Raw genomic sequence first — 24,065 nt, forward strand, 5'->3', positions numbered from 1 at the left:
ACCAGGACCTTTAAATCAACACACGATCTACAAACAGATGAAGATCAACCAAACCCAGGTGCAGAGAACCGAGTATTTGAGACTGGAACTTCCAGTTGGGAAGGGGGAAAAAAAGACATTAATGGGCCAAGACCTTGGTGCCAAATGTGGGGATCATGAGTTGCTTGCTTCCAGACCACCCTTAAACATACCACAATAGGACTTTCTGCTCCAGAGCCTTTTCTTCAGGACTTCAAGTGGATTTACAGACTGGAACCCAGTCTAGGATGGGCAGCACCAATGGTATGAGCTCACAGCTATCTAGTAACCCAACAAGAAGTCACTTGGCTGCTACTGCACTACCAGGTAGCTCCCAACCTATTGGAGATTGGATATATAGGGCCTCTCTGCTGAGCTCTTAAGGTGACTGGAGAGCAAAGAACTCACTGAGTCAGGAGGTGGGAGGTTCATCATTCCCAGCTTGGCCAGAGCCTCATTTTTGGGGTCGTTCTTCTTCACAAATGGCTTGGACACTCTCCTGCAAGGAAATGGGGAACACAGTTACAGGGGCTGCAGGTGGGTTGTGGCCACAATGGAGCCAAGTGGCAGTGCTGGGATATAGTCCCACTCATGTCCTTCCTGCCCACCTGGGTGGACCCCACTCTCACCTGACAGGCTCAATAGGCTGGGGCTCGGGGGCTGGCCTGCTCTGGTACATTTTGATGATGTTGCCGATCTCCCGGCTGGGTGCAGGCCGCGACTCAGGGCCTGAAGGCTTCACTACAAGTGGCTTCTTCTTCACTTGTGGTGTCTGCTTTTTTGGCTTTGGCTCAGGAGGTGGCAAAAGGGGAGCAGGAGCTATTGGGGATGAGAGTTTAACCAACAGACCAGCAAAGACTCAGGAGAAGTCCCTTTATCTCATTTGAATCTTCCTCTCTTTCACCTCTAGGCTGACTGGCCATGGCTTTCCACTGCCTTGCTTTGGGATCCCATTTCCCAAAGCTCAGGCCTTTTTTCTCTCCTCTGCTGTAAAGATGCAGACTGCCAGAAGAGCCAGATCTTTTCCTCCTCTGACTATATCCTGGGTCTCCACACTGCATAGCATCTTACCTGCCTCTTTTTTAGGGCTAGGCTTCTCTTCTTCCCTCTTCTCTAGCTCTTCTTCCTTCTCCAGCTCCTCTTCCTCCTCCTCCTGCTTTGACTGTGGATTTGCTGGAGGGGTCCAGATTTTGGAAGGAGGCCTGACTTTCTTCACTCGGATGTGTTGCTCTCCTGCATAGAAAGGGGGACCTAAGCTAGTTAAACCCACAGCCAAAACCAAATCTAGCGCTAATGGCATAGTTCCCACCCTTGCATCAGTCAGCAGAAGCCTATGCTTTCTAGAGGCAAAGGAGGGTGCAGCAGTCACAAGCCCAAAGATTTCTAGCGAGCTGGCAACACAACAGCTCACAATCTGAATCGTAGCCAGCTGTGCAGGCACCCAAAACTCCTGCTACACACAGCATCAGCAGCTTCTGCAGGGATTAAGGAGGTGGAACATCTCCCTTATGACGAAAGGCTGAAGGAGCTGGGTCTCTTTAGCTTGGAGAAGAGGAGACTGAGAGGTGACCTCATTAATGTTTATAAATACGTAAAGGGCGAGTGTCAGGAGGATTGAGCTGGGCTCTTCTCGGTGATGGCCAATGACAGGACAAGGGGCAATGGGTGCAAGCTGGAGCACAGGAGGTTCCACATTAACATAAGGAAAAACTTTTTCACTGTGAGGGTGACAGAGCCCTGGAACAGGCTGCCCAGTGAGGTGGTGGAGTCTCCTTCTCTGGAGACATTCAAAACCTGCCTGGACGCATTCCTGTGTGAGCTACTCGAGGTGGTCCTGCTCTGGCAGGGGGGTTGGACTAGATGATCTTTTGAGGTCCCTTCCAACCCCTAACATTCTGTGATTCTGTGATTAGCTGGGTTCCAGACAGGGAGAGAGGAACACAACACTTTATTCTGCAGCCTCCCTGGCATAACAAGGTGTTACAGTAAGTGAAATTCCTGAAGTGGTAGACACTCACCCATCTTCTGAAAATACTGTCTCTTCTGCTGGAAAGTTTCCCGAGGATAGTCATCTTCACTGCTGGAGAACTTGTCTTCCGTGCAGTCATACACCTGCAAGCAGTTCACAACATGGGTAGTTAGCACTACCCAGCAGATACTTCCATACTGCCCTTAAGTTCAGAGGTGACTTTCCTCGCCAAGTTCTGATCTAGAACTTCTCTCCATCTGAGAGTGTCCCAAGAGATCAGTCTCTGACCCAAGGAATCATCAACCAAGTCCAGAGAAGGAGGACTATGTTAGTGGCCCAAGACAGCTTGCTGGAAGATAAAGAACTCTGAGTGATGAATTCTCCTATGGAAAAATTCAGATCAGCTGTGAATTAATATGCCAACACTGCAGCCAAACCTCCACAGAGCTAATGCCACCAAAGTTTGATCCTGTATCTTAAAGGCTCAGCAAGCTCAGTTTGGAAGGCCTCGGTATCACGGGTAAGCATAGCTCTGTGCCAAACCACTGCCACAGTGGAAGGGAAGCAGAGCAAAATCAAATCATGAAATTCAAACCAAATTCACCACCACTGTATGTTTCTCATACCGGTTCTTCTGCCTTAGCTGGTGGTTCTGGAGCCTTTGGTGGCGGTACAGAATTCTGGCTGCTGGGAGGTTTCTTGGGTTTTAGGGAAGTGGCTGGGACTGGGTCTGAGGCTGGAGCCAGGGTTTGGGCTTGTGGCAGATTTGAGACTCTTGGCCTTGAGTTCTCAAGGGACTGTTGCCGCCACTGCTGTTGCTGCTGCTGTTGCTGCTGCTGGGAAATGCTCATGGCTTGAAGGGTCATCTGCTGGGCCTGGAGGAAGGAATTGCAATGTCCATGAGCTCTAGGCTACACAAACCCACCAGCCATCAGTCAGGCTGTCCCATTCTTTCACTGATAATCAGAGAATATCTACATAGTCCACTGCAAATCTCCCACAGTTATGGACAAGGTATGCCCAGGGAGTCTGCTCCCACCTAGCCAAGCATGCAGAGCTCCGAACAACACCCCGAAGACTCAGCTGTCAGTAAGATAGCCTGGGGCCTCCATGCACTCACAAAGCCTTGTACAGAAAGCAGAACACTGCAGATCTGCATCTGTAGCAAATCCCAGCTTAAAAACACACAGGAATTACAGCTGGGGCTTCTCAGGGCCTGCTCTTGTCCTTGCTACTCACTCACCTATGGTGTCTCAGTGTCCCCATGGGTGTCCCCAGTTTTGCAGGCTTAAATAATCCCAACTTTATACAGCTAACCCCAGCACATAAGTACAGAGTGTTACAGAGCTGGCCTAAGGCAGGAGGGGAGCATGGCTAACCTCTTCACAGCACATACACCAGTGCATTGTTCTTCCCCAGTTCCTGGGCCCCTCCCAGCCAGTCCCTTCCACTTACCATGAGCATGGCTTGCTGGTTGATAAAGGCTTGTTGTTGTGCTGCTAACTGATTGGGATCTACAGCTGGAACCACAGACTGGGGCATAACCATGGCTGTGGAAGACACACACATTTGCAAAAGCCCACAGGCAACATTTCCCCACAGTGCTTGAGCAGCAGCCCAGAGCTGATGTTCACTGTGCACTCCGCCTGACGTTCAAATGCACAGGCTCCATTACACCCACCCTTCCATCCTCTTCCCCTGTGTAGCTACTGAACCGGTGTTATTACCTGGCATAGGTGCAATCCCACCAGCCGCTGGCATCATAGGCATGGCTGCTGGCATCCCCATCATTGAAGGCATGGGCTGGTAAATTGGTGCTTGAGTCATTCCAGAGAAGCCTAGAGGCAAAAGACCACACGCATAGTGCTTTTGGGGGATGGCAGCCGAGAAAGCCCTGATCAGTCCTGCAGAGCACATCACACAGGCTGGGTACCTCTGGTTCTCTCCACATGCACCAACAACGGGGACATGTGAGTGGTTTATCTCTTCACACACAGCAGGACACAGCAAACTCAGGTGGAAAAAGGAAAGCAAAGAGAAACGTGTGTCTTGCCAAACTTTACAATAGCAGTATCCAGACCCTGCTTCTGCAGTCTAGCTTAGGACACCGCCACCCCTCATGACCAAGCATATAAATAACTCCAGCCTGTGTATGATTACAGAGAAGGGTTTCTTTTGAGGGATGGGCAAAGATCTCTGGAACTGCCACATCCATATTGGTCTCTTTACAGAAGGTAGCAAGGGTGAAAGAATAATGAGCCCTGGCCTGGGTGGCATTGTGTATCATGTGAAGGAACTGAGGGGAGAAAGGAATTCCTCTGCCCACAGCAGTCAAGTCCCACATGAGGCCACAAAACAGAAATTCCACTGAGGGCAAAGCCAGCAGAGTAAGGGGCATGGAGATCAGTCTCAGCTACGAGTGAGTCAGCACACAGCACAGGTCTAGTGAATCATGATGTTCTTGCCAGTGAGAATGGCCCAGGGATGCCACGGAGATATCTTCACATTCCTGACTGATCTAAGTAGCCAATGAGCAACAAACTGGCGTCAGGCCAGCGATCTGTAATAGGGCTTGTCATGTCCCAGAGTCTCTACAATAGCCAAAAATAGTCCCAGTCTCAGTAATGATCTGAATAGGACATTCCCCACCTTTCTGAAACAGCAGATTTCTCAGTGCTATTAACATATTGATGTTTGACTCCACCCTACTGAAAATACCTGAGTCTTAGCTCCACAGAAAGGAGGAAAAGTAAAGAAACCAAGCACACAAACCAGAACCTCTGTGGGGTTCAGACTTACTAACCCAAGGAATAGCTAGAGATGATGGAAAAGTCTGTAAGGAAGCAATAAGAAAGATTAAAACCCTCCCCTGAGAAAGGCAGCAACTGTTTTGTGAAAGCACAAGGTGAATAGATGGTAAATACAGGACTTAATGAGTATTGTCCTAGGGAAGAGGTGGCCTGGGTTGGAAGCAAGTTACCTGTTGCCTTGACTCCAAGACCAACTCGAGAGAGAAATTAAAACAGTACAAAGGTGGTAGCCTTACCCAGCACCTTTCCCAAAGCATCTGTCTCCCAGCTCCTGGGAGTGAGGAGAGCAACTTCTGATGATCTATATTAAAGACCAATGCTCTTCATGAATCAGCTGAGCCCACGCAATAATTAGCATTTAAGGCACTCTCTGACTTGTGCTCACTGAAGCTTGTGTAGCCCCACAGGGGTTCCCAGCTGTCCCCACCCGCTTACAGACCTGAAGAAGGAAAGATTCCTCTCTGTGTGGGTCCAATCTTCCCACCTCCTTTCATGCGTCCAGTCAGAATCTCCCTGTTCTCCATATCCTGCATCAAGAAAAAACAGTTACCTGAGCTCAGATAGACTTCACAGAGGGAGAGTCATCCAAAGGCATAACTGAGCTCAGCAGAGCGTGAATAGGCAGAGGCATGTCTGAGGGTGTCACAGGGACAGGAGAGCTGCAGAAAGAAAGAAAGAGGGAACATCAAGGGACTTACTGGTACTCTGGAGCCTTGATGCAGCACAGTGCTGAAGAGATCATCCACATAGTGATCTAAGCCTACAGGGGTCCTCAGGTCATCTCTGAATCTTGGATCTAAAAGCAGAGAGAAGTCTGGTGACAAGGCAAGTGAGGAACATTCCCCTGCCTCCAGTCCCTATCAGACAGTCATGTTTTGGAGTGAAGCCCTTCCTTGCTCTACATCAAGAAGAATCACCTGTCTCCCGCTCTGCTCTGTTTCCCTGGCTGGGGCCCAGCTGGGTCTTCCCAGTGCCTTCCACAGTCCTGGGCAAGAGCTTACCTGGATGGAGATTGTTGAATTCTGGAGGCAGGCTAGGTGGTGGGAAGGTAGGTGCCCGGATGCTTGGAGCAGGAGGTATCCTGTTGAAGAGGAAAATGAGATGAGAACAGTACAGAGTGCTGAGAGAAAGACGAGCCACTGGGTCATAGGGCCACAAATGGTGGTGCAGGAGGATTAAGTGACTTACGAATCCAGGTCAGAGTTCTGGAGGAAGCTTCTGTCCCTTTGAGGAGTGATGGGGTACTCAATTGAGGACTGAGAGAGGCGGCTGAGGTTGCTGACCTCCTCCATCTCTCCAATGAGGTCCAGCACAAAGTCACAGCCCAGCAGGTCCTGCCATGTGTTGCCAGTAAACATGGAGATAGACCACCCTCGAGGCTTCTTATCACAGCCCCTGGTAACAGGGAGAGGAAGGAGAGAAAAGGTGTCCAGGTAGACAGGGGAAAGGGAGAGGAAAGAAAACATTGCATTCAGTTTCTTCTTGCCGTGGCTATCCTGGCTTAAGTCCTTAAGATATAGGGTGTGAACCACATAAGTGCCCAGGGTCAGGAAATAACTAGAATCACTCAATATTTGTCCTTATTTTTGTTTTGTTTTGTTTTCATCTTTCCTCTGAAGCTGCTCTGACAGATCATGCCAGTGATTCCTGTGATTCCTCTGTTCCTAAAGAGGCCCGCAGTTTATGTACATAGATGGAAGGGTGAAGGAGAGAGCACAAGCCAGAGTGGGTAAGGAGTGGCTATTCCACATCTGCCCGTATAAATTCTAGCCTGCAGCCCCAACCAGTCTGAACCTTAGAACTAGTGACAGCCTTTTTCACACCCCCAGGTCTTCTCCCATCCTCTGGCAGTACCTTGCATTCAGGAGCCAGCCTGCATACTGCTCCCCAGTCATCCAGGACTCCACCTCAGCTGAGAACTTCTCCTCTAGCACAGAAAAGAAAGTCAGTACACACAGCCTCCCCGGCAGGACTCAAAGTGACACCTAAGCTCCTCAGGACAAAGGCAGAGCCCAGCTGGAAAGTCTTACACACTCCTCAGTGGGGTCCACAGGAGGACTGAAAGCACACGGAGGGCTCCACATGAACACATTCACATCCCATATAACTGTTTGATGGCACAAGTTGGCATTTCCAACCTGACAGCTGAAAATCTTCCCAATGTCCTGGTTTGCTTGGGCCACCACTCCACTCGCCAAGAAGCCAGAGCAGGGATGTTCTGCATTCAATTCACAGAGCTTCTGATGACTCAAGAGGCAGCATAAGCCAATATTTGAGAAGGGAGAAAGGCAGAAAGTCCCTGTAACATAGGCAGCAGTTGCTGCTGCATGGGCTATGCAGTAAAGGATAACGCGAAAACTAGACCCATAGACATGCGAATCTCATCCCTCAGCCTGAGTAGGAGGTCTCATCAGGCCCAAACTTTATGATTTTTGCGTCTAGCTTCAAATGCTTGTATTCCTCGTGGTTGTACCAGTCAGAAGCAATCAATGTTCTGATCCCTCTTTACTAAGTGGAGGGAAATGCTGATTTCTGCACTGGAAAAGTCCTTAGGGACTAGAAGACAGTGGAAGGGCAGAAGCATGAGTTACCATTAAAGGTATGAACATCCAGCACCATCTTCCCTCTCCTCTGGTTTGCGGTCCACTCCAGCTGAGTGGGAGGGTAGGCTCGAGACAATGTAGAGTCTATCTCTGTGTACTGTGCTGCTGTCAAGATCTTGCGCTGGCAAACAGCGTTGTAGCCCTCCATGCCATGATCTGACACAAATCTAGGAAAAGGCAACTGCATTTAGCACACTGCTCGTCTCTCTTGACCTTAATGAAAGTGTAGCTAGAGCTTTTCTCCCCCTTACTTCAGCAATGGCTTCTCCAGTGCTGGTGAAGGGGCAAAGCAGCTCAGCAAAGTTGCCATCAGGACCCAAGCTCTCCGGCTGTACTCCATGTCTGGGTTTTTCCATGTCTGGGCAACCACCTGACTGAAGATTTCATTGCGCAGAGCCACGTTATTCAAACCTCTCCAAGCAATATAGTTGCCCAGAAGTGCCTCCTGCCAGCCATGGAGATCCTTGTCACCAATGAACCGCAAAATCTAGAAGCGTCCAGGGGGAAAAAAAAAAAAAAAAAAAAAAGAGAGAGCTCTAGCTGTAACCCTTGGTCTCAAACTGTGTTGTAAAGTGACAACCTGTGTTGTAGACAGCAGAGTGTTTGTGAGCCTAAGAAGAGGAGCCAACACTCAGATCAGGATCTATTCTCAGGTTTTATGCACCACCTAAGTTCTAGGGAATCTGGGAGGCAGTGTTCATAGAGATTGGACCCTGACTAAAAGTCAGGATGACTTCAGTCTCTTCTTACTTATGCCTCTGCCTCAGAATTTGTTCTTGGGCAAACTACTTCCTCTTCTTTGGGCAGAGATTTTTTACTAAATAGGCTATTTGTTACTGTGTCTGAGCCCACAGGCTGCCTAGCTGTAAAAACATGTAAAAGAAATTGATGCTTAGCTGATCTTTGCGAAAAGCTCATAGAGCCAGACATGAGGAAACACTGTCTAACAACTGAATGTTAAAAAGACTTTGGTGTAGTTAATATTACACCAAGTAGTATGAGAGGTGGTATCTCAACCAACTCACTTAAGCAATGATTCAGCTTCTTGGCTATGCATATCAACGTCTCAGATGCTTTTATAAATTTGTATTTCTCACCCTTAGGTACAGAATAATTTCTTTCAGCCTTTACACTTCAATATGTCATTAGACTGAATTTTTTTGTAAAATGTGCCATGGACAGCTTTGGAAAGAACATTTATGAGTGATGGCCTATTTTTTTCTCATAGAACAACACTTCTTAAAATGGTTAATGGTAGTAAGCGTGTCAGAGATTCACTGAGAAAAACAGGAGACAGTAGTTGTTTAGTTCTCATGGAATTCTTTGTAGTAAATCCCTACGTATTACTGCCTTCGCCAAATAAATAGCTTTTTATTATTATTATTATTAGCAACAGAAAAAAATTATCTTTGATCTTCAGAAAAAATAATAGTAGTCTGCTTAAACACAATCCTATTCACAATGTTTTATTGAAGCTTATGCTCTTCTATAATTGGTATCATTAGGACAAAACAAGAGACTGGTTTTTAGGTATCACCTTTCCTAAAGGGCTTATTTTAAATACATGTAATTCTCAAAAGGATTACCAGATTTACCCAGAAATTATCTGAAGTTTCATTCTATTTTCAGAGAGTCACCATTACTGTTTTTAAGAAGAAATGTATGTTTCACATCTACAGAGATGAAATAACACCATCCCCCTCACATAAACACTACAGAATTAGGGTGTGGTTCCAGGTGTATTCTTGATGACAAAGTCCCTACCTTTTTCCAGCTTTTATACAACAGTTCACTGTCCCCTGTTGTTTACCGGCACAACTGTATGGCTGAGATACAATCAATATATTTACTATAAACCACATTAAGGAAAAGATCTGGGTTAAATTACCCTTTTTTATGACTGACAGATAAGAATAAGTGCTTGAGAAGACGGATATCTCTTATACTGCCATTGCTACTGAACCTGGAATACTGAGAAAGCAAGGTTTAGCAGTCTAATCCCTGTATGTCCTGCCAAATTCTGAGGCTACATTACCAGGCAATTCACTTTGATCCCATTGGTCTATGGCTGGTCTATACTTCACCAAGAACACAGCAACCCTAAGGGGCTGCAATTGACCTCTGCCAGACTGCTCCAGTACCTAGAAGGAGCAATTTATTCTGCTCTCCTGTGCTGTAAGAACAGTAGCCATCACCAACATCCTGTATAACAGCATCAAAACATTGTCTCATGTCCACCTGTTCTTCAACAAGGCCCTGGTCAAGAAAGACATCTCTTACCAGCTTGTTGATCTCAAGTGCGCTTTCCTCGTATTCAGCATCCAGATAGGTTAAGGGGTGCTCCAGAGGCTGACCAGGGGCAGGGAAACCTGTCTTCTACAAAGAAATAAAAGGACAGAAATGTAGAGTTTGTTCCTGGTGTTACTAGAACTAGTGTGTCTCCCCAGTGGGGAAGCAATGAAGAGATATAAAATGAGTTCCCACCTGGAAGTGTGACTTAATGAAGGAGGAGAAAGGATAGCTGTTGATGGTGGGTGGGAGGGAAACGTCATCTTTGACCTTGACTTCTGGAGGCAATGCCTCAGTTATCTGGTTGGCCTGTGCTCGGTACTGACCTGCAAGAGAAAGAGGTCCTGTGTGGCAGCAGTTGGAAAGGCAGGCAGAACACATCTGACTCACAGTGCGACACATGGCTGACATGCATCTAACCTTGCCTGAGCACCTGTACCACCCCCCGGCTCCAGGGACACCCAGGCCACCCCCGCTGCCCTAAACCACCAAGCAGGCACATCCTCATTTCCTTGAAACCACAAGGCCTAACTTCAGGAGAGAGCTTTACAGCTCTGATCTTTCAGACTCTTATCCCTGGGTAACACCCAGAGGGCAGTCAGCACCTGGAGTTTCAATTGCTCATGCGGAGTTTACAAGGCAGGGAACACTGAGCCTGCGCAGAGGTACTGCTGACAACTGTTCAGTCAGCAAGTAAATGAGAGGTCTTCATGATGAGGCGCTGGATAAGGGATTTATCACGGATAACGTAGGAGTAAGCATCTTCCCAAATGAAGAGATTTCTCAATGCAGCACAGCTTCTGTGCATTCCTCTGCCTCCAGACCAATGTGTCCCCTGATGCTCTCCCCCTCCTCTTCCCTGTTTACATCCATCAGCTTTCATTTTCAGCAGTTTCAGTGCAGTTTGTCCCATGAGCTCCTCTAGGTAACCTTGCTCACTAGACCAGCTGATAGTCCCTAGAGGGCTATGCCATGAAGTATGAGGGATTTGGGAATCCAGCACAGTCTACTCCAATTCACAAGACTCTTCTGCCTGATCGTAACTTTTGCTGTACTACACAGAAGGCCAAAGATACAGCTGTCGTTGTTAGGTGCTGTACTGAATCCTGCCTCAACCTTTTTCAACTTCAGCATATACATTGTACAAAGAGTTATAGAGGAAACAAAACTGCAAATAACTGAATGCTCAAGATCAGGTCAACAACTTGATAAATTATTTCAGTTAGTGGTATTTTGGTGATTTGAAAACAAAACAAAAACCTTTCCATCCCAAACAAAACATTTCCCTAAATTGTTACATTGTTCCATCCTTATGTTGTTACATGGATTCTACTTCTAGTTTAAAAGAACTAATACTTTTGAACAAGCATTTTTAAAGGAAAACCCCAAATATTTCTTTGAAAGTGCCAAAATTGTACTTTTGGCTTCTTCATCTTCAATTTCCTTAAAGATTTTTGAGTAGAAAAAAGCTGCGTTTAAGTTCTCGCACCTCAGATATCCAGCTCTGCAAGAGACCTGGGTTCATTAAACAGTTTACTGTCACATAGCTTTGATCAAAAGGTTTTGCACCATCACTCTTATCATTTCTATCAGCACAGTTCAAAAGAAGAGCTGAAAAGGAAGCAAAGATACTGAATTTTAATCTGGTGTTTAGCCCACTGGCCCAAGTTGCTTTTCCGCCCTGTCGAGTTGGGAAACAATATACATGACACCATTCGTCTTCATCATATTCACACTGCAATAATAATAAATCAAATACAACCCAGGTGACAGCAGGTAAAACAAGCAAGTCCTTAAACTGCTAGCAAATAAGGAACTAAACAGTAAAGTAAAACAGTTCAGGAAAGGGAGGGAAGGAGGGAGGATTTCTCACCTTCAGCTAACTGCAGGAGGGCAGCAAGCTCTGCAGGGATCTCCAGCAGTCCCACATCCTGGGGAGACAGAGAGCAAGTCAGTCAGTTTTTCACCTGAAGTGAAACAACATATAAACCCTGAGCTGTGCTGTTGAGACTGGGTAAAGCTGCCTTTCAAAAGCTGGCAAGGACTGAGCATCCGAGCAAACCCAATAATTTCTGCCTGTGCAACATTCAGAACATTACAAATAGGGAAGTATCATATTGACACAGGTACACAGCCTGGGCCAGCAAATGAGGGAAAGGTGAGTAATTCCTAAAATATCAACTGCCACAGGGGGAAGTGACAGGAAAATTGACTTTGACTCATCTCTTATTACTAACAAATTTGGCATACTGCACAGAAGAGGTTGCAGTTCAAGGGTAAGGGCCATTTCCTCCTACTCCTTTTCTGCCTTGTTTTTTATTTTTTTTTTCCCCAAGAGTGCTACAGCATAAATAGAGAGACCCAATTCTGATCTTTGATGCATGCCACTATTTTGGAGCTTCCTAAGGAAGCTCAGCTCTGTACCCAGGTAATTCAGATGAAAATCTGGCCAATGAGCCTTGACTTTTCAGTTTTGCACCTTGCATGATGCATGCATTTGCACAAGGTAGGAAGTAAACGGGCCAATACAATGCGGTGTATCAGCATCAGTGTCTGCATGTAACATCAGCTGAAGGTATTTCAGACAGGACTACTCAGGTTAAGACACTATGAAACCGAGCCAAAGGCACAAAGCCTGAGCTTTTGGGGTTTGGTTTTGGGTTAAGATCTGCATAGTAAAGCCTCTACTCACCAGCGCACTGTTCTGACATCTCCCTCCACATAAACTCTCAGCAATGATTAAAGATAGATTCACAGCTTTCTTGTCCTGCTCATAAGAAGATGCTTGACTTTAAGTCTAGCTTTTCAATAGCGTATTCAGGAAGTGGACTGTGAAATTCCACAGTCCTGGATCCACACCTGAGGAAGCAGGGGATATTGCAAGAGCACCCAGTGCTAAGTATTCCCGTTGTTGTTACTGACAATTCTGTTCCAAATTGTGGATGATATCAATTCTGATTTCCTTGCTACACACATCATAGCAAATGTATACCCAGTCTAAACATACAAGTAATGACATTAGTTAGCAGTGGTACTTACAGTAGTTGATACGGGTTAAGCTTATTAGGAAGCCTTTAATACCTGCCTTCCTCTACAACATCTTCCATAAATACATTTGTGCAGAACTGTCTTGTTCCCACCCTTCACAACAGAACATGATTATCAAAAATAGCCTTCCTCCCAGCTCCAAAGAACAGGTCCAGTGCTGTGAACAAATACCATACTCTGCCTCAGGACCACTTTATGATGCCCAACTATGCCCAGAGACTGGAAAACACTGAACTAATGAGATATTTATGTATTAGAAGGCTCTTTATACCATGCTAAACTGCATTCTTGCTGCTAGGTTTCCAGCATACACGTGGGCTCTGTACACTCTCCAGACATTTTGCTATTCCCCAGCAAACTGGGCTGAAGAGGCACAGGGGAGGGAGAACACCCTGAGAGCCTGGCTCGTTTCATCACAGACTCTCCCAGGCTGTTTGACAACTTACCATCCCTTGGCTGGGACTGTTCTCTGTGCCACCACTGGCCAGGGACCTCCTTCTTCGTTTCCCTTCCTCTAACTTCTGCTGTTAAGAGACAAAAAGGGGATGGGGGGTGGGAAAAGATGTATATGAGGTCACTCCCAGCTACTTCTCAGGGCAGGCTCTGTGGATGGGCAGGAGCTGCTGTCTTGCTCCAACAGATAGAACGACAGAACAGCTGCAGAGCCTTCCTGGGACTCAACACAGCGTATCGAGAAGGGGATGCCCAGGCAAAGCCCTTAGCTTTGCCGAAACATCACCTGCCCTGCACAACACAATTCAACAGCAAGAGCCTTCACCGCCTGCCCAGCATCCCTGCCACACCTTTACTCCCTTGACCAGCATTTGATGTGTCTCAGGAGAAAAGCACAGAGAAGCTAGCAGAAACATTCACCTGCCTCCTCCAGCATCAAAGAATATGGTAACACAGCCTGAACATGGATGGATGAACTTGTCCATAGAGAGGGACCCCTTTAGAGGGGATGGGAGGGATACCAAAAGCCAAACTCCCTTGCAGCTCTGCCCTTTCCCATCCATTCTATTGTCCCCCAGCCTCACCACTCACCTGACTCCTACTCTGAGACGGAAAAGGAGGGTTGTCTCTCCTCCTCTCTCTCCTGCTTGCCAGTGTTACAGAATGGTGTGACCAGATGGGAGGTTATGAGGGCTGGGCTGAGAAAGACAGTAGGCATGCTAAAGTCCAAAGGGCAGGGCCGTGGGATGAGGGGAAAGGAGGAACTTTGCAGCAGGTGAACTTTGAGACCTTTATTGTTGCTGCTGCATGTCCAGAGACGTCAGCAAGCAAACACTGGAGGAACAGAAACAGATTCAAAAGAGCTGGGCTGTTGTGGTTGCCTGGGAGAATGAAAAGCTGGACCCTGTCCAAGTAGCAAGGGGCAGGAAAAGGAACAGAAACACACACTGCTCTGGGCATGGCATAGCAGAAGGAACCCCTGCAGTCTTCCAGCAACAACGCTGGCCTTAACCCTCTGCCCCATCCTTTGCTAATCATCCCAGCAGCTGTACTGGGTCCCTTGCTGTTGAGGCCAACAGCTATGGGGATGTTAGTTGGTGCTCTAAGGATGAGCGGTCTGATTTCCTGGTTTTCAATTTTCTTTTTAATAGCTTGTGCAAAATACATTCAACCCATTTGAACCATGGCTCTCTCATGCACACAATTGTCCATCTTCTCAAACCACTGCCATCCTGTTCTCACCCCAACTATAGGCCCAGCTGATTTTCAAAAGGCCAAGGACTTCATCAGCCCGAGGTAGCTGTAAGGGATCAGGGAAGGATCACTGTGAACTGAAAAAAATCTTGTATTTCAGTCACCATCTGGGAAAACATCAAAAATTGAACTGGACAACTAAAAGAACAAGACAAATTACTCCTTATAGCTTGAACAGAACAGCAGCTTTGGAGGCCACAGATTAAATAAGCTCATGTCTTGCGTGGGACAACCTAGAGAAGCTCGCATACACAGACATATGAATCAGCTGCATTTGTATGACCATTGCCAGTTCAGAACTTTGCCTAGTGAGAGAAGGCTCCAGAGACAGAAGGACACCTCACTGGATCATTTCCAAGAAAGTTTCTAAAGCCACCCCTGCCCTGGCCTCACCCAGTCATCAGCTCTCTCAAGAGCAGAAATAGCTCCTGCAGTACACCTGGTCCCAACAAGAGTGTTGTTACCTGGCACTGCTTCCTCCTTTGAATCAAAAGTCTGGAGACTAAAATCATGGTATTAAACTGCACCAAAGTCTTCTTCAGCCTCCTGTAACGCTTCCTAGAGGGATGTGAAAAGAAAAGAATCACTAATGAGAGAAACGTCAACAAAATTTAGGCAGACTGTGGACTTAATATGAGGGTATGGGCCAAACAGAACATTAATACGGTCAGCCAGTCTGGATTTGTCTTACAGTGTTAAGCCTGGTCCTCTCTGAGATGGTTTCCCTACATCCTTTACTCTAGCTATGACAATATCTGCCTTAGCACAGGCAAGTTTCTGTAACAGTTTCGACAGCAGCTGTATTTGCCCTGGAGCCTCTGTTCAGTGTTGGGAACCAGGCTGGGAAGTCCTTCCTCCACCATCCCAGCAGCAGGATACCCCTGCCTGCAGAGCAGGTCAAGAGCCAACGAAAGGAAGGGCCTAGCCAGGCACATCCCCACCTTGTTGTCCTACGCAAGGGCAAAGGGCTGTACCTTGCCTGGTAACCTCGGAAGTGAGCCTGAATGATTGTGACTTTCTCCTGGAGGACTCGGAGGCGTTGGCGGCGAAGGAGGCATCGGAAGTTCCTTTGCAAAGTAACGATGGCCCAACTCTGCCTCTGGTTCCATCGTCTCTCCAAAAGCTGCCTGGCCTTCTCCTTCAGAAAGACCTAGGCAAAAGGAACAGCTGCTGACCCATAAGGAATGCAGCCAGCTTCTCTGAGAGCTGATCAATAATAAAAGCTGCTGGTTTATCTCATTGTAGCCTTTGAGGCTCCGTGCTAAGGAAACTGTGTTCCATGCTAAGGGAACTGCACTCCCTTAACTGGGGAGGGCAGGAGTTGCAGGTGCATTTATGGAGGACAGGGAATCAGGGAGTGATGAAGGTTAGTAGGCAGGAAAGGCAGAAGCCCAGCTCTCCACCAAGGAATGCTGGGTAGACAAAGGAGTGGGCCATGCTACTACAGTAGCCTGGAGCCAGAATCTCCTGTTTCTTTATCTGAAATGCTAAAAGTCCCTCCTTCATACTTGAGACAAGAGGCAAAGCAAAAGGGAGGTGAAGGCATGTAATGTTCTCTCTCTTTGGGCAGAGAGTCAAGCAGCAGCTCAGTCCATTGACAGCCAGTGAATATAGATGGCTGGGCCTGTGTGATTAAGATGGGGTTGTCTATAGGCATCACCTTTGTTAGTCCAATCTGATAGAGATCTGAGGGGTTCCCCACCACATGAGACAGCACTGCCATGCAGCCTTCTCTCTCCTCCAAGCAGTTGTGCCTTCGCCCAGCCAGAAGGCCATACCTGAAAGACAAGAGGTTGATGTGACAGAAGCCACGGCTGTAACTGGAGTCCTCAGAGGAGAACAAATCACAGCGTGCTGACAAGTTCGTCCAGGCTTTGCATGCTGGAGAATCCCAAGCCAGTACCCCACTGTACCTAGCTAGGAAGTTGTGGAACGGCAGACGGACTGGGTATCCCTCCTTTGTAATGTGGATAGCTTCCAGTATCCCAGAATGTCGCAGCTGACAAGTGACATACTCCACATCAAAGATATTTGACAGCTGTGAATATAAGGCAGAAGAAAAATGTAAAACAAGAAATAAAGAAAGAAAAAAGAAAGGAGACAGAAGGCGGAGAGTTTAGAAAGGGTGTCCTTCTATTGCCCTGTCCTTGGGTTAGATCTTCCCGTGCTCTACAGGTGGTGGAACACAAAAGCCAACACATTCTTTGATGTCCAACTGGCACTGGCATCTTATCCTCCAGCATGTGGTCAGCTCACCTGGCCACAGGGAAGGGTGAGAGTCAGAGAAAGGAGAAGAAAAGTTTCAAGCTATCAAATGAAGCAAAGAAGTCCAAACCCCAACTGTGAAAACAGAGCTGCTGGAGAGGACTGGACTTCAAAGAACTGAGGTACTCCATAAGGAGCTCAGGGTGCTGCCCTACCTTTTTGGGATTAGGGGTGATGCACCGAATGAAGAAGGCATGGCTCCTGCAAAATGGAAGGAAGAACCTTCGATCATCCTCCACTCTATGCTGACCTGGGAAGACTTCACACCCTTCTGGGTGCAGCAACCAGCCCAGTGCAGGGAGGGCACCATAGCAGTATCTCTCACCTTTTCAGCTTGGATGTGAGGTCCTGCAAAGACTGCTGGAATTTGGACACAAGTGTGGAGGCCTGAGGCTTGAGCCCTTTGCCTCCGGCCCCCAGCAACCTTTGCTGACTATAGGCAGCTTTAGCCTTCTGGAAAATGTGAGAGACCACCTGCAAAAAACAAAGAAATGATCAAAGCTCCCTGAATTACATGGAAAGAAAAATGTCTTCTACCTGAAACTGGGGGACCATTCTCCCTTGCCCCTAGCAGTGTCAGGAACCCAGCTGCACCCTCAGGCAGTCTGTGTATTTTATATATAAAATGCATCAATTGTGGGCAAAGACAACTTGCTCAATTCCCAAGTTTCCTTCAGTAGAACAAAACTCCTCCAGGGTCTCCTGACACCTGACGAGGATCTTTCTGCTTCTCACATGAAAGCAGTGAGTGGCTCGTTAGGCATCTGCAACAGAGATCTTCACCCTGAACCACTACAGTACCTTGAGGCGGCTCTGAGAGAAGATATCCAGCACCTCTGGACGTAGCTGGTCACGGTTTTTATTAAGAAACTTGTGGACCTGCAGAGGCAAAGTCTGATTTAATGTACCATTCATACCACCAACCAGACAGGCAAACACCCCTCTCACACACACCTTGACTTGGGGCAGACAGCTGGAAAGGTAGAACAAGGGGACAGCCCTAGAGAATGAAGCTTGCTGTTCCTGCTGCCACCAGGAGTGGAGGGGACAATGACTTCTGTTTTTAGGAGGAATTGCTCCTTTTCCCCTTCACATTGCCCAGCAGACTTTAACCCTTCACTTTTTTTCAGCAGCAACAGCTTTCCCAGATTTCCAGGGCTCTGAGACAAAAGCAGCGCAGGCTGTTGTGTAGCTGAGGCCATTACCTATTTTGCTTCTGCACAGAAGCAGCTAAATGCCTCTCCTAATAAGAATCTCCTTGTTTCTTATAAACTGATGCTCTAGAGGGATGCGCAGTTACAAAGAGAGGGCTTTGTTCACAGCACTCAGACCTGGTCCATCAGGACATCCACAGCATGCTTCCATGCTGGCCTGTTGCTCCAACTGCTCAGAGCCCCCTGCCAGCTCACCTGATAGGTGACAGGGCCAGCATAGTGCTTCACAGTGAAAACAGGTAAAGGCAACTTGGGCTTGGTGTACCAAGGGCTGTTTCCATGATGGTAATGACACTTCTGGAGGAAAGTGTGATCTGTGCCCTGTAAAGATGACAAACACGTTTCCTGCTGCTGCAACATATTCAGTAGGCTGAAAAGCCGCTGCTAAACTGAAGGTAAAACATCTAATACTCATGCAAACAGTCCCTGTTCAATCTGCATGACTGCCTTACCATAACCACCCTGTGAAAGGGGTCATATAAGAGAATAAAAGCTTCTCACCTGAGTCAGTGAAGTCTGGTCATCCAGGATACACAAGATGCCATGGGGTTTTGCAGCAAGGAAATCTAGGCATGACTCACTGTACATCTTGGAAATAGGAATCCAAGCTAACTGCTCTTGGCTGTATTCTTCCTGCATGTTAAAGACCAACCAGTCAAATCCAGCCACGCAAACAAGAACAAATGGAGGGAGTTAACAGAGGGGTTTAGATTATTCATCAGGAAGTTAGTGTTTCATGGCTGTTAGGAACTTCCTAGAATTATCTGGTTTTGTCTTATGAAACTTCTAAAGCCACTAGTGATTTTCCTAGTTTAAGAGAGAAGGGTGCTAAGCAGAGTGATGAAATGAACTGTAAAAGGCAACAAGTCTGACAAGTACATGTTCATCTCCAGGATGAGTGGTACATAAAATGCTACAATGAATCCACTAAACAGGCTTTGAAAGTACCAGTGGTCTGGGGTCCTTGATCCTGACCAACTCACTTATAAAATCTGAATAAATCTTCCCTTAATTTACTACAGAATTAGTAAAGATACTAAACAGCCAGCTCTTTGAACTAGGATTCCACAGGTACTGCTTAAGATGGTCAGGTCTAGTCAGCTTCATGCTTCCTCACTAAAGGGTACTCCCCAGCTGAGGCTGCCTCAGATCATTCCATCCGTGCTGCCTTTCACCTGCTGGCTTGAGTTCCACTTACCTCTTCCTGAGCAACAACTGTCTGACTGAAAAAACACTGGAGATGCTCATTGGCAAAGTTGATGCAGAGTTGCTCTAAGCTGTTCACGCCTAGGTCCTACAAAGACAAAAAGGCATCAACACTTCCAACCCAGAGCCCTCCCAGGAGTCTGTATCTTCTTCTGAATAACACACCGCACCAGATGGTGCTGATCTGACCTGCTGGTTGAGGCAGCATGTTCTGATCAGTAAGTGTGAATGAACCTGAGAAATTCAAATCATCTTATGTCTGGTTTGCAAGCTCTCGGCCTTGTTTATTGACTAGGCTGAACAGTGAGAGGCAAGACACACTGTGAAGGAGCACAAAGAGATCTACCCTTGGGTGCACACCCCCACCTGTATATGCCCCATTATTTTCAGCATTCATCAGAACATACAGATTTTAACAGGAATCTTAAGTATAAAACTCACATGCCTTGATGAGCAGATATCACTGAGCCCCTGCTCTGCCTGGTTTTTACTTACCACAGGTCTGGGAAGCCCTCAGAAGCTCACTGGGGCAGACATATGGGTATACACCTGCCTCAAGGGTAATGATTCCCGACCCAAAACTCCAGATGCTACCCTAATCTCAATTTGAAAAATTAACAACTTGCAGGGCCTCTGTTTACAAAATTATCTGCACTTCTATCCCTGGCCTGATCCAAAGCCTAGTTATCAGGGAGAACCTCTTCGGAAACTTCAGTGGATTCTGGGCTTGTCCCTATTCAGGCTGGGAATAACAGAAAACCAGGATATGCTGAAGCAAGTGAAAAGGAGTAAATTGTAAAAGACAGTGTTAACGTATTTCCAGCTTTATCCAGGTTTTCAAGGAACAAATGGGAACAGTTAGATTAAAACTACATTAAAAATGTCTCTTTTACTTCTGTTAGTAATAGCACTAGGAATAATTAAAATGTGATTCATTAAGAATTAGCTCAACCAGCTCACCACATCAGTAAAGCTAATTTATACCAGGTATTTTTCTGGCTTTGGTCCATCAAAACAGGCTGATCATTGATCTGGCTCCCCAAGCCACTGCTGAGCAGCAGAACATAGGCTGCAGGGAAAAGACTCTGAGCTGTTTTATAGAGGAATTTGTGTATAAGTAACTAGAGATTCTAAGAAATTTCTGGGGGTTTTGTCAAACCTTCTTTAGGTGACAATGGAACCATGGAGTTAAAATCTCCATGTGTCCTTTCAACATCACACACAACTTGGTTTCTAAACTCCAGTGCACTTGCTGAAAAGACAGTCCTGATCTGCATTTAACACAGCATATGAGCTAATTCAATGGGCCAAGTTGGCTGAAAGTGCCGATTTTGTTCTGATTTAAAACCAAATCATTTTCCTTTTCCTTAGAATGACATAACCAAAGCTAGCTAGGTGCACTAGTTATGCAGCACCATACTGGTCAGTCCATGCAAAGCTATCAAACATGCAAGGCTGACGTGGTGGGAGTACCAGAAGCCACTCTATTTGAGACTAGATTGTTAGCTGCCTATGATTGTTAGGATTCCACTTTCACACCAATACAACTTGCAATCCACCCGGTCCTATGTACCTTAGGATTCTACCTACGCCACACAGTCATGGAAGACTATGGGCTCCTGCAGATAGCAGTTCATAACATGAGTCTGTAGTAAGAGTGTTAAAGCACACGCTGAAGGAGTACTTTTCTACTGCCTCTGAAAAAAAATGTACCCCCTGAATACAAGCATCTACATTACGTCGTACAATTACTGTCTCCTTTCTGGAAAAAAGAAAAAACAAACAAACAAAACCAAAACCCCACCCATCAGATTCCTTCCCGTTTCTGGCAGTGATTGAGGAGAATCAGCACATGCACTTGCAGCCCAGAAAATATCAAAAGAATAGGAAATGCAACCTCAAAACCATGTATGTCCACAATGCCCACGGCACAGTCCGATTCCCAGGGAGCCAGCCACTCATTGATTCTCAGCAGCAGCCACTCAAAGAGCAGGTAATACAGAGTCTTGGCAATGGAGTCCCTGAGTAGGAAAGGGGAGTAAAAACACCTACTGCAAAGACAGCACCCTTGGGTGTATCTCACCAACTCAGACAACAACAGCAGAAGTCACCTGGCATCGATGGCTCCTTCTACGGACAGAGGGGTGAAGATCCGATCATAAGATGTCACCTGGATACATAAAGAGCCACAATTTACTCTTATCTCATAAATACACTTTTTTTTAAAAATCCACAAGGAAGTCAGGCTGGTTAATAAATTGATTTTTTTTATTTGGCCCGAGGATTTACCCAGGTATCAAAGGGAAAAGTAAAAACAGAATTTGGCTGGCACATTCCAGGGTGGGAGTCAGCTGGCCAAAGTGTTGAGCCTGAAGCCACTTCATGTCAGAAAAGAGCCCTCCTAAAAGTGAGTTCTGCCATCTTTACAGGGCTTCCTTGAGGCAGCTCATCCCCATCACTGATCCAGCACAACAACCATTTTACTCCTGCTGTTACCTCCCAGATTTTGGACCTTCTAAGGTGGTGACCCTTCTGCTGACCGAGCACTGGGCTAGGGCATTCCATGCTTCACAATGAACAAGAAATTGCCATAAAGGTACTTACAGTGACACGGTGAGTGACAGCACTTTGCAGGAAATCTGCTGAGACACGCAACAAATTGGCCACAATCTGAATCTCAGTGTCACTGGCAATGGCTGCATGTTCATAGGATTCTTTCTAAATAATGGAGAGGAACAACAGAGTCAGCTGTGGATGGGATACTAGGTTCTACTAGTATCAATGTTCTCAATAGCACCTCAGCTCTACAGAGCTGGTCACAGCCTAGGTGAAACAACAGCGTCTTGGTTCATTTTGGTGCCTCAAAGAGCCACCCAAGCTCTAATGACCTCTGGTTGCCTCCTGTCTTCTGTCCTCAACTAGGTCAGTCTAGAGCCTAACATCAAAAGAACAGAATAGTCTTCAAAAGGTATCATCTTTAGTCAAGAATAACGTCCCCGGTCCCATCACATGGGATAACAGCAATGTTCAGCACAAATAGCTCACTCCCAAGCTGCCAAGGATTAGTGTACCTCGTAGGAGGTAAAGCAGATATTCCCCAGTTGCAGAATGGCAGCCAGGACAGCCCAGGTGGAGGTCAGCTGATCATCCGAGAGGCTGATTTCCTCCAGAGCTTGCACCAAGACCAGAAAGTCCTGACTGTCCTCCTTCCCCAGGATTTCACAGGCTCTGCCCTGAGAGAATAGAGACAGATAATCGTGGTCAGCCCGTTTTGCCCCAGGCTGGAACTGAGCTACCAGCAGCAATCTTCAGAGAAGTAGTTCAATGTTTTAAGGACTGGAGGAATCCGAAATAAAAAGACCAAAGACACCACTAGCAGGAGCTCTGCATTCATGTCAGACCAGTCTATTTTCTCTCTGGAGTTTTGGAAAGTTAGATCTCTTTTGACCCCCCATGCTATGTTTTTATTATGGTTCCACCATATGCACCCCAGCTACCCCTTGCCCACTACTGGAGTGCAGCTTGAGTGAAAAAGGGATGCCAGAATCTACTCCCAGGTAAGTCCTGTCAGTTGCTATCCCAAATGGTACCAGAACCCAATATATCAAAGCAAATGTGTTTCTGTGCACCTAGAGAGCCATCCTGGGTTATAGTCTCACTCATGTTTGCCACAGAGCTTAACTACAACATGAGCATATCATACTCTTATTCTTCTAGTGCTTTTCTCTACAAGAGGACACTCCTAACAACTGCATGGGACTCTAAAGTTCATGGAAATCCTGGGTCAAGGGGGTCTGTAGAACCTGTTCATGTACAAGGACATTCTTTGACAAAAGTTTCCAGCTGAACACCAGATTCAGATGAGGACTAGAATGAGGTCCAGGCAGCCCTTGGGCTTCTTCTTGCCAAGACCAAGACCCAACAGAGATTTTTGTCAGTCTCTGCTAACTTCTTTACGCATGATCTGATCTTTTCCCCTTTTCTTCTCTGCAGCAAGCTGAGACACTCCTGTTAGCTACCACCTTGAAGAGTTTAGTTTACAATACAGATCCTTTGCCAACCAGGAACATCTCCTCATTAAGGGATGGGCCCTTAATCGCCCACCGTCCTTGAGTCATTAATGGTACTTGTCCATTCCTTGCCTGAAGGAAAGATGATAGCAATCATTCCTTAAGGACTCCTCATATGACCACAGCTGCTGTAAAAAATCTGCCCCTGGGAAAGCTGACCTAGATAGCTGAAATGGGAAAGATATCTTGTTATTGCTGTGAACTCCTTGAGTATGGAAAACATTATTAAACAAAAGAAACCATGCTCCAAGGTGATGGCTTGCTCTAAGTCTGACAAACATTTCTCCAATTTAAATAAATTGTAGTCAGCGACACATTTCAGTGGTTTAAAATTTCCACCCATTGACTCAATCAACGAAGCAAGTGTTTTGCCGAAGGTAGAAAGAAATATCCCCTGCTCTTTGCACTTCCACAATAAACTGCAAATGCAAGGGAGGACATCGAGAAAAGTATTTCTTCACCACAGGGTGGAGCCACGGGCCTACGTGATGACTACTTTTTTAAAAGGCTTTCTTTGGGAGCAGAAGGGGCCTGAAAGGTGAGGAAAAGATCACGAGAGACAAAGGTAGCCCTTCTTAGGTCAGGTGTGAGAAGGAGCAGAGCAGACTTTAGCACAGTCCTGTGAGGGACGCATCAGGAGGGAAGCAAAGTTATCGGGTGCCCCACTAACCAAACAGAAGGGATGTCTTGGCCATTTCACGCTGTCAGCTGCTGCAGAGCATCCTCGCCTCACTCACCTGATTCAGGTAAAAGTAAGACTCGGCCTCTTGCAAGTACAGCTCCTCTTTCTGCTCCACAGGAAGCCCAGCCAGTAGCTCATAAAAGACATGGTAGTTCCTCTCACCATGGGCCTGACAGGGGACACA

At 46.6% G+C, this 24,065-nt stretch overlaps 1 protein-coding gene across 1 annotated transcript in view; it reads right to left on the reverse strand.

The window, feature by feature from the left end:
• The window catches only part of MYO15B (myosin XVB), a 31,383-nt gene extending 13,100 nt beyond the window's left edge, over window positions 1-18,283 (reverse strand). The window contains exons 1-26 of the mRNA XM_086473535.1: window positions 18,119-18,283; window positions 17,511-17,588; window positions 17,035-17,183; window positions 16,865-16,910; window positions 16,358-16,482; window positions 16,105-16,222; window positions 15,419-15,594; window positions 14,909-15,002; window positions 13,184-13,261; window positions 11,563-11,620; window positions 9,885-10,015; window positions 9,681-9,776; window positions 7,652-7,887; window positions 7,389-7,567; window positions 6,652-6,724; window positions 5,986-6,192; window positions 5,799-5,878; window positions 5,496-5,593; window positions 5,237-5,324; window positions 3,715-3,825; window positions 3,443-3,537; window positions 2,614-2,862; window positions 2,037-2,130; window positions 1,090-1,251; window positions 648-837; window positions 427-517 (exon numbers count right to left, since the gene is read on the reverse strand). Coding sequence (XP_086329661.1) covers window positions 427-517; window positions 648-837; window positions 1,090-1,251; window positions 2,037-2,130; window positions 2,614-2,862; window positions 3,443-3,537; window positions 3,715-3,825; window positions 5,237-5,324; window positions 5,496-5,593; window positions 5,799-5,878; window positions 5,986-6,192; window positions 6,652-6,724; window positions 7,389-7,567; window positions 7,652-7,887; window positions 9,681-9,776; window positions 9,885-10,015; window positions 11,563-11,620; window positions 13,184-13,261; window positions 14,909-15,002; window positions 15,419-15,594; window positions 16,105-16,222; window positions 16,358-16,482; window positions 16,865-16,910; window positions 17,035-17,183; window positions 17,511-17,588; window positions 18,119-18,283 — 3,267 coding nt within the window. The remainder of the gene's footprint in view (window positions 1-426; window positions 518-647; window positions 838-1,089; window positions 1,252-2,036; window positions 2,131-2,613; window positions 2,863-3,442; window positions 3,538-3,714; window positions 3,826-5,236; window positions 5,325-5,495; window positions 5,594-5,798; window positions 5,879-5,985; window positions 6,193-6,651; window positions 6,725-7,388; window positions 7,568-7,651; window positions 7,888-9,680; window positions 9,777-9,884; window positions 10,016-11,562; window positions 11,621-13,183; window positions 13,262-14,908; window positions 15,003-15,418; window positions 15,595-16,104; window positions 16,223-16,357; window positions 16,483-16,864; window positions 16,911-17,034; window positions 17,184-17,510; window positions 17,589-18,118) is intronic.
• Between the last annotated feature and the right edge of the window lie 5,782 nt (window positions 18,284-24,065).

Source organism: Leptosomus discolor, chromosome 15, assembly GCF_034619465.1.
Source record: "Leptosomus discolor isolate bLepDis1 chromosome 15, bLepDis1.hap2, whole genome shotgun sequence".
Taxonomy (NCBI): Eukaryota; Metazoa; Chordata; class Aves; order Leptosomiformes; family Leptosomidae; genus Leptosomus; species Leptosomus discolor.